The sequence below is a fragment of the Sprattus sprattus genome, assembly GCF_963457725.1.
Source record: "Sprattus sprattus genome assembly, chromosome: 1".
Lineage (NCBI taxonomy): Eukaryota > Metazoa > Chordata > Actinopteri > Clupeiformes > Clupeidae > Sprattus > Sprattus sprattus.
This window is the reverse complement of record NC_137920.1, coordinates 62378741-62389245: the sequence shown is the minus strand read 5'-3', so window position 1 is coordinate 62389245 and position 10505 is coordinate 62378741. Positions and strand designations below refer to the sequence as shown.

The 10505-nt window shown below is 41.5% G+C and overlaps 2 protein-coding genes across 3 annotated transcripts in view; both read right to left on the bottom strand.

The window, feature by feature from the left end:
• Nucleotides 1-10505, bottom strand: part of LOC308364290 (protocadherin gamma-A11-like) — a gene marked incomplete at its 5' end in the record, with an annotated part of 212701 nt that overhangs the window by 62419 nt on the left and 139777 nt on the right. Inside the window, one exon of one of the 2 annotated variants that reach the window (XM_080837380.1) lies at nucleotides 795-3167. The exons of the other annotated variant lie outside the window; for it this stretch is intronic. Within the exon in view, the coding sequence (XP_080693506.1) occupies nucleotides 795-3167 (2373 nt within the window). Of the gene's footprint in view, nucleotides 1-794; nucleotides 3168-10505 lie in introns of those variants that run through there. 2 annotated transcript variants of the gene reach the window in all.
• On the bottom strand, nucleotides 4026-10378 carry LOC308366059 (protocadherin gamma-A11-like; the record flags this gene model as incomplete). The annotated part of the gene is made up of 3 exons (XM_080839694.1): nucleotides 4026-4061; nucleotides 4477-4629; nucleotides 8111-10378. 3 exons carry the CDS (start codon nucleotides 10376-10378, stop codon nucleotides 4026-4028), a joined length of 2457 nt encoding a protein of 818 aa, XP_080695820.1.

Sequence of the window (10505 nt, the reverse complement as noted above, 5' to 3'; positions counted from 1 at the left end):
AAGAAACCACGATCAGACTGCTGCCCACATGACATTAATCAATTAAAGGCCAAACATGAATAAACTACATTCATATTAATTTGTACAGAATTTGGAAATCCCAAACATCCTGTAGTTCTCTCTGTAACATTGAGGAAGGTTGTAGCAATCAACCAGGTGTTAAGGGAATGCAGGATATGGTTATTAGTTAAACTGAGGTTATGCTGAGGTTATGCATGCTGTGTGTGATGACACTCAATGCAAGGAGGTTGCTGTGAATACAAAAAATGGAAGTCTTTTAGTGTGAGAAGAACAGAGAGAGATGCCATTTGGCTCTGTAAGTCCATTGTGTAGCTTAGATCATTTTCAGAGTGTTTTCTGCCTTACACAGATACAAAATGTAACTTTAAGAAGCTCACTTATCGGATCCCATCTGATGTAAAGTGGAGGATGGTTATTTGAACTTTACATAGGTCCATTTTTGCGAAGATATTATCAGCAAAAGGTTAATGAAGAAGTTGTAGAAAAATGAACAAAGCCTCTAATAGGCGGCGACCGCTGTTGCTGTCCCTATCCATGGTGCTGAAATGAATCAGACGCCAGAGCTTCAAATCAGACAAAATGATACAGACAGAAGAAACAATGAAAGAGAGAAAGACAAGAAAACGAAAGACAGAGATGCACAAAAGGGTGTAAGCTTCCCAAAAGAACAAATGGCCCGCGTATAAAGTCAACAGAGAACTAGGTAATAGGTGATATAAGATTATCAAAATATATAAATTATTCACTGACACATTCTTAATCAATGACCTCACCTGATCAGGAGAATTAAAATCGTCCAAGAAAAGTTGTTCTTTCTGTATTCGCTTCATCGTTTCACTGGTGCTTGGGTCCATTATTAAAACATTTTGACTAGTGGGTCTTAGAAACGTTGCATCACTCTTTCTGGAGTCTGTTGTCATGCACACTTCATAGTTGTACATGTGCTTTAAGGTTCCTGTTCCGTCTCCATAATGAGGTGGATAATATGGAATGACTGGAAGATTAGACTGACTGAGGATACTAGAGTGTCTCCATCTGTAGATCTTGACTGAGATTATGGCAACTAAGCATGCGATGAAGAGAAAGGACACCACAGCTAAAGCCAAAACTAAATAAAAGGTCAAATCTTCATTATAATTCTTGTCCTGCGTAACATCTGTGAATTCTGAGAGCATTTCAGGAAAGCTGTCCGCAACTGCCACATTCACAATGACTGTAGCTGAGCGAGAGGGCTGTCCGTTGTCCTCTATGACAACAATCATTTTTTGTTTCGCACCATCTTTGTCAGTCACCTGGCGCACAGTTCTTATTTCACCATTCTGTGCGCCCACTTCAAACAGCGCTCTGTCTGCAGGTTTCTGTAGTTTATATGAGAGCCAGGCATTCTGTCCAGAGTCCACATCAACAGCCACCACTTTAGTGACCAGATAGCCAACATCTACTGAGCGAGGCACCAGTTCAGATACGACTGAGCTGCTTGTCTGTACTGGGTAGAGAACCTGTGGCGCATTGTCATTCTGATCTTGTATAATAATCTGCACAGTAGCGTTACTACTAAGAGGCGGAGAACCTCCGTCTTGCGCTTTTATCGTAAACTTGATATTCTTCATTTGTTCATAATCGAAAGACCGTATGGCATGGATGACGCCGCTGTCGGCATGCACAGACACATATGAGGAGACCGGTACACCACTAACGGAGCTCTCCTCGAGTATGTAACTAACACGTGCGTTCTGATTCCAGTCAGCATCTTTGGCTTTTACCGTAAATACAGCCAAACCAGGGGAGTTGTTTTCACTTATAAAGGCCTCAAAATTATCTTTTTCGAACATAGGTGCGTTATCATTGACATCTGAAATCTGTAAGCGGACAGTTACATTGCTGGATAACGGAGTAGCTCCTTCATCTGAACAAATAATACTTATGTTATACTCGGAGGTTTTCTCTCTGTCCAGTGCACTATAGGTAAGGAGACTGAAAAAGTTGTTTGATGGAGATGCCATTGTGAAAGGGATGCTATCTTCAATATTACATTTCACTTGTCCATTCTTGCCCGAGTCAGGGTCGTTTACATTCATCATTGCAATCACTGTGCCAGGCTTTGATTCTTCAGAAATTGAACTGGATTTAGAAATAATGCTAATACTTGGTTTGTTATCATTGACGTCAATTATGTCAATAATTACTTTACAAGAATCAGAGAGTCCTCCTTGGTCTTTTCCTTGCACATCTAATTCATAACGGCTGGATATTTCGTAATCAACCACGCCATCAACGGTAATATCTCCGCTTTGTGGATCTATGCTGAATAAATCAGTTATTCCCTCCATCGTATTTGTCATGTAATACTTAACCACACTGTTTGAGCCGCTGTCTGCATCGGTCGCGGTCACAGTGACAAGCTTAGAGCCTCTCAAAGCATTTTCTGTTAAGGATGTTTTATATATTTTTTGTGTAAACACAGGAGCATTGTCATTGCCATCCAGAACAGTTACGTGTATCTGTACTGTGCCTGACATTTGTGGCTCACCACCATCCTTAGCTGTTAACAGTAAAGACAATCGGTCATGTTTCTCTCGATCAAGAGGTTTTTGAAGAATCATTTCAACATTTTTACTTCCATCTGCCTGACTGTTCAGTTTTAAGGCAAAGTTATCAGTTGGCTTAAGCGAATAGCTCAGTAAGCCATTGATTCCGACATCGCGATCCACGGCTTTCTCTAACATAAATACAGCTCCAGTCATAACGGATTCACTTATTTCGAATTTCATCTCGTTTTTCTTGAAGCTTGGAGCATTGTCGTTTATGTCTGTGATTTCAATTGTGATTCTATACAATTCCATGGGATTTTCGAGAATTACTTGCAGATGTAAAGCGCAAGGTGTTGTCTTTCCACAAAGCACCTCCCGATCCATTTTCTCTCTGATGAAAAGCGATCCCTTTTCTTTATCCAAACCGATATATTCGGTGCTATCCCCGGTGTATATACGCGCTTTTCCTGTCTTTAGCCTATTCAATTCCAATCCCAGATCCTGTGTTATACTCCCAACAAAAGAGCCTTTCGACATTTCCTCAGGGATAGAGTAACTGACTTGTCCGTGTAGACTGCGTAAGAAGAAAGAGATCAAGAGTACTTGCCACACCATTGTTTTGCACGCCATTGTCCCCGCTCTTTGCCTTCCCCTACCTCATAGCATAATGTGTGCAACTGTGTATTCCAGACAAATCCGACAGCAGGCGTATGTTTCGTGTATAACATACACGAAACAAACACACGAGTAAAAATGTATCGATATGACTCTAGTTGCAAAGGCGATGTGCCAGTGCTCGGTATGGGTACATCCCTTTTTTATATGATGTAGGGACAAGGAGATTCGCAATATGACTGGGAAACTATAACCAACAGCGACCCTAAGAGTTCAAACACAGAACTGGAAAGTGTACTTGAAAAATAGAATTTTACAAGAGCAACATACACAAATGTATACAATAACAATCATCCAACGCTGGTATGCATCCCAGTAATGAAAATAGCAGTCCTCTATACCATTCCATCTCTTTCTTGCACATTTAGTCAAACTAACCTATTCAATACAATACTACGCGAAGGACAGACTAAAATATGTTATTTTGAGCCAAGAAAACATCACAGAGAACAATCTTACATATTTCTTTAAGATATCACACCTGGTTATCATATGTGTCAAATGTTGTTTGTCTCTCGCTGGAAGTAGAGTCAGTGTTCTCCTTTCTAGAATCTGTCGTCATGCACACCTCATAATTGTACACGCGCTGTAGAGTTCCAGAGCCTGTAGTGTCTCCATAATGCGGTGGATAGTATGGGATGACTGGCAGATTTGACTGATAGAGGACGCGTGATTGCCTGCATCTGTAGTCTGCTACGTTACCAACTACAGACAGAGCCAGTAGACATCTCTTCTGGAACAGAATACTGTACTTGTCCACTGATTATGTTAACGGTAAAAATCACCATAGGTGAGGCTTTAATTCCACTGTTGCAGGTGAACATTTTCAGGCGTCTGCAATCCAAACATCAAAACGATGTAAAACCTAAAATTAATTGATGGAAAGATACTTTTTTTCCACAGATGATTTCCATTCACTATTACCGCCCTGCTACGACACAATTTCGGACACTGGCAAGGCATAGCATCAGACCAATATGGGAGGTGTTTTTGATGGCAGTGTTTCCCATCCTTAACCAACAGCGGCACTCAGAGATGAATGCTTGAAATACAAGGCTTCATTGTGATATTTTGCAGTATTTTGGTAAATGAAATATGAAGGCAAACGCGTTAAATAATCAGCATGAGATATCTTAAATATTACTTACTTAATAACGATAAAACATGTCATCTGGGTGGGATCAGAACAAAACTCAACAGGGGTTTTACACAAGCTAAACCACATGCAGTCCAAGAGTTTACTGCTCACCTGATCAGGAGAATCGAAATCATCCATTAACATTTCTTTATTCCGCATTCTTTGCATTGTCTGTGTTGAAACTGGGTCCATTACTAAAACGCTCTGACTATGAGGTCTGGCGAACGTTGCGTCACTCTTCCTTGAATCTGTCGTCATGCACACCTCATAGTTGTAGACATGTTTTAGAGTTCCTGTCCCCCCAGGGTCTGTGTATTGAGGTGGATAGTATGGGATAACTGGCAGATTAGAATGATATAAAGTGCGAGACAGTCTCCATCTGTAGATCTTGACTGAGATTATGGCAACTAAACATGCAATGAAGAGGAAAGACACTACAGCCAGTGCCAAGACTAAATAAAAAGTCAGGTTATCATTGTAATCCTTGTCGTGCGTAAAGTCAGTGAATTCTGAGAGCATTTCAGGGAAGCTGTCCGCCACTGCTACGTTCACATTGACTATAGCTGAGCGAGGGGGCTGTCCGTTGTCCTCCACGACAACAGCGAGTTTCTGTTTCACAGCATCTTTATCAGTCACCTGGCGCACAGTTCTGATCTCCCCATTGTGAACGCCCACTTCAAACAGCGCCCTGTCCGTGGGTTTCTGTAGTTTATATGAGAGCCAGGCATTCTGTCCAGAGTCCACATCAACAGCCACTACTTTGGTGACCAGATAGCCCACATCGGCGGAACGAGGCACAATTTCAGCCACTACAGAACCACCTGTCTGTACTGGATAGAGAACTTGAGGCGCGTTATCATTCTGGTCTTGTATTGTGATCTGAACAGTGGCATTTCCACTTAATGGGGGCGAGCCACCATCCTGAGCTCTGACACTGATTTTAAATTCACGAAGATGCTCATAATCGAAAGAACGCACTGCGTAAATTACTCCTGTCTCAGCATTGATGGAGACTAAAGATGACGCCAGTACGCCATTTGTCTGAGTCTCTTCTAGCAGATACGACACACGTGAGTTTTGGCAGCAGTCTGCGTCTCCAGCCCTGACTGTAAATATAGAGACGCCTGATGAGATATTTTCGTCGACACTAGCAGTATAGAAAACACTTTCAAAGATTGGCCTGTTGTCATTGACATCAGAAATCTTTAGATTAATTGTCTTTGAAGTTGACAGAGGCGGCGATCCCTCGTCTGTAGCCGTAATTGTTATGTTATATCCAGGGTTGATTTCTCTGTCTAAACTCTCATCTGTCAATAACGTAAAGTAATTCCTGAGAGACGATTTTATGACAAATGGGATGGATTTACTTATAGTGCAACTGACCTGACCATTTTCTCCTGAATCTAAGTCTTTCACGTTAATTACCGCCACTGTTGTTCCAACAGGAGCGTTTTCAGGGACTGGATTCGTGAAAGATGTCAGAGATATAACAGGAGTATTATCATTCACGTCTATGACATCAATTATGACAACACATGAGTCTGTAAGGCCACCGTGATCTTTGGCTTCAATATTCAATTCAAACTTTTTCGTTTTCTCAAAATCTATAACTCCTGAAACTCTGATTTCCCCTGAGTTTTCATCAATCGTAAACAGGCCAGTTTCACTGTCGTCCACTTGCCTCAGTGCGTATAAGACCTCTCCGTTGACGCCTTTATCTGCATCTGACGCACTAACAGTTGTGACTAGATTGCCCACTGGTGAATTTTCGGGGATAGAGGCTTTATAAATCTCTTTAGAGAAGCGTGGGGTATTGTCGTTTACATCTAGAACTTTAATTTTTATCCTCATCTGTCCTGTTTTCGGGGGTTTGCCACCATCACTTGCTGTTAAAATGAGCGAGATTTCCTCCTTATTCTCACGATCGACAGGAGACTGTAGAAACATTTCAATGACTTTATTTCGGTCAGGCCGGTTTTCGTGTTTTAAAATGAAATGATTCCCAGGTTTTAGGGTATAGCCCTGTATGGTATTTACTCCGACATCAGGATCGTATGCCCTGTCTAAAAGGAAACGTGCTCCTGGGAGAGCGCTTTCACTCATTTCAATGCTAATTTCTTCTCTTGGGAATGTTGGAGAATGATCGTTAACATCCAAAATTTCTATAGTTACTTCATACAACTGAATAGGGTTCTCTAATATCATTTCGAAGTTGAAACTACAAGGAGAAATCTGTTTACAGAGGAGCTCCCGATCTATCCTCTCACTCACCACCAGCGTCCCTTTGTCTGTGTTCAGCTCAACATAAGGGCTGTTGTCCCCCGCTACTATCCGAGCTCGGCCGCTGCGAAGCCGCTTCAAGTCGATGCCCAAGTCCTCCGCAATGTTTCCAACGACAGAGCCTTTACTCATTTCCTCTGGGATAGAATATCGCACTTGTCCAGTAACAGCAGAGACATACAACAGTGCCAATAATGAAATTATCTGTTTCCAGCTTCCACCGCCGCGTACATTATTCAAAGTCATCATGGCATCCATCCATGGAGCAGATTAAATGAAAACAAAGCGCATAATCTAAGAACAGTAACAAAGTTATATCCACTGTAGTACAGACGAACAATAACCAATTATGAAATCCAGAAAGGATTTTTTCTTCTTCTCGAGTCATCACATAACAGGAGCCCTTATAAAAAAGATGGAGTGTTTGCCTGCAGACGTCATCTGAGAGGAGGCGCTTTCAATTCCAATCCAAAATAGCATTCTCCGAGCCAACAGCGGCCCTCACAGACCATAGAAACAAAGCGCAACAGTAGCGCAACAGTGATGTAGACGCAACTATCAAGTACAAATGTGCTTGAAGAGTAACCCATGAAAATAAGGTGCCATTAACTAGTCAGGGTCAGGAGATATTTTCACATCGTTTACGCTTACAGATATGGTATACTACTAAATTCCCAATGGAAGACTATAATGTAGTCAGAACACAAAGGAATAGCCTGTTTCATGCCATTATAATTCACTTTACTTGCATTTCTATGCTGTCCCTAGATTTCATCGTTTACTTTTTTTTTTTTTTTTTTTACTGATGGGCATCATTTGGCATAGTTTTAGTTTTAGAAATGGTTGGTTACTTTTATGTTCGCTTCAGGTGTTGAGTTCAGTTTCGGATAAACAAATAATTCTACGTTCACAATTCATTATGTGTTCTATTTGGCCTAATAATCCGAGGTGGCAACTTTTCCAGTTATGGGCAAAAGTGCACAGACTCAAAAAAATGCATAATAATTTCGCACTGAAATATTACATGACAATACAATTAATACGATCTTGTGCCCAATATCTATCATTTGGTACAACTTTTCGCCATTATGGTGTATCGTATCACTGTGAGAAACTGAAAAGTGTGACAACATTACCTAGGGAGCAGCTGCTCGCCCCTACATTTGAATAAAAACTTAATTAGCATCTGGGTCAAACATCGTTCTATTAAATGTTTAACTACGCAAAGATCAGACTAACATCTAACTTCAGCCAAAAAAAAAAAAAAAAACATTTTTACACAATGATCGAATTGATATGTATTTCTTAAAGATCTCACCTGGTTATCATCTGTGCCAAATGTTGCTTTATCTCTCGATGGAAGTGGTAGAGTCAGTGTTCCTCCAGTGTCAAGGCTAATGATGCTTTGACTACCAGGTCTGATGTACTTCAGGTCACTTTTTCTAGAATCTGTCGTCATACACACCTCATAATTGTACACGCGCTGTAGAGTTCCAGTGCCTGTAGTGTCGCCATAATGCGGTGGATAGTACGGGATTACTGGCAGATTGGAATGACAGAGGAGGCGAGATTGCCTCCATCGGTAGATTTTTACTGAAATAATAGCAACTACACATGAAATGAAGAGGAAGGATACTACAGCCAATGCCAGAATTAAATAAAAAGTAAGGTCATCATTGTAATCCTTGTCGCGCGTAAAGTCTGTAAATTCCGAAAGCACTTCAGGAAAGCTGTCCGCTACCACAACATTCACATTGATTAGCGCAGAGCGAGAGGGCAGTCCGTTGTCCTCCACTACAACTGTAAGTTTTTGCTTCACAGCATCTTTGTCAGTAGTCTGGCGCACAGTTCTGATTTCCCCATTCTGAGCGCCCACTTCAAACAGCGCCCTGTCCGTGGCTCTCTGTAGTTTATATGACAGCCAGGCATTCTGTCCAGAGTCCCCATCAACAGCCACCACTTTCGTGACCAGATAGCCAATATCCGCTGAGCGAGGCACCATTTCAGCTACTACAGAACCACCTGTTTGTACTGGGTAAAGAACTTGAGGTGCGTTATCATTCTGGTCTTGTATTGTGATCTGAACAGTGGCATTTCCGTATAGTGGGGGCGAGCCACCATCCTGAGCTCTGACACTGATTTTAAATTCCCGAAGCTGTTCATAATCGAAAGAACGCGCTGCGTAAATGACTCCAGTCTCAGCATTGATGGAGACTAAAGATGACGCTGGTGCTCCGTTAAAGCGAGTCTCCTCCAGCAGGTAGGAGACACGCGAATTCTGACAGCAGTCGGCATCAGTGGCTCTTACAGAAAATAAAGACACACCGGGTGAGTTATTTTCAAATACAGCGGCTGTGTATGTAGCCTGTTCAAACATAGGCGCATTGTCATTGACATCAGAGACTCGTAAGTGAATCGTTTTTGTTGTGGAAAGAGGCGGTGACCCTTCGTCCGTTGCCATAATTGTAACATTGAATTCGGTGTGAATCTCTCTATCTAAACTCTCATCTGTCAATAACGTGTAGTAGTTCTTCAGTGACGATTTAATGACAAATGGGATGTTTTTGTCGATAGAACAGCTCACTTGACCATTTACACCAGAATCTAAGTCCTTTATATTAATGACAGCCACTGTTGTGCCGACAGGTGCGTCTTCGGGAACTGAATTCGTGAAAGATGTCAACGATATGACAGGGAAATTATCGTTCACGTCACTTACTTCAATTATTACGACGCATGAGTCCGTAAGGCCACCATGATCCTTGGCTTCGATTTTCAACTCATGCTTTTTAGCAGTTTCGTAGTCTATATTTCCCCTTAACACTATATCGCCAGACCTTTCGTCAATCTTGAACAGCTCACTTGCACTTTCAGCTCCATCTCGCAAAGTGTATGTCACTTCCCCATTAACCCCTTTATCTGCATCCGAAGCACTTACTTTTACAATAAAAGTTCCTTTAGATGCATTTTCTGGCAGTGACGCTTTATAACGTTTCTTAGCAAAAACCGGAGCGTTATCATTTATATCTAATACTACTATGTTTATTTTCATGACTCCAGACTTCGGTGGATTGCCACCGTCCATTGCTGTTAAAAGTAGGGAGAAATTCTCTTTTTTCTCCCGATCTAGAGGAACTTGCAACATCATTTCAATGTTGGAATTGTCGTCTGAGTGTACATCATGTTTCAGTACAAAATTATCCGTTGGTTTTAATGTATAGGTCTGTATAGTATTTACTCCAACGTCAGGGTCATAGGCGCTATCTAAAATGAAGCGGGCTCCTTGGATAGCATTTTCTGTAATTTCAATATTAATTTCCTCTTTGGTAAACGATGGTGAATGGTCATTTATATCGACTATTTCTGTAGTAACCTCATATAACTCAATTGGATTCTCTAATATGATTTCTAAGGTGAAACTGCAGGGAGATATATGTTTGCACAGAAGCTCTCGGTCTGTCCTCTTACTCACCGCCAGTGTCCCTTTGTCTGTGTTCAGCTCAACATAATCACTGTTGTCCCCCGCTACGATACGAGCTCGACCACCCCGTAACCGTTTTAAGTCGATCCCTAAATCCTCTGCGATGTTACCAATGACAAAACCTTTGCTTGTCTCCTCTGGCACAGAATACCGTACTTGCCCAGTCACGTTGCAGACATATGAAAACATGAGAAACGAGAAAAGACGAAAGCTTTTGCTCTTAAGAAAATGCCACATAGTCCCGGAGGCCATTTTGCATATCCAAACAAGAAAAAAAGACCAAAGCAATGTTCACAACCAGAGTTCATAGAGCATTTCCTCACTTTTAAAGGAACAAAAAAACGCGTAAGTCACTCTCAGGTCGCCAAAATAATGCAGT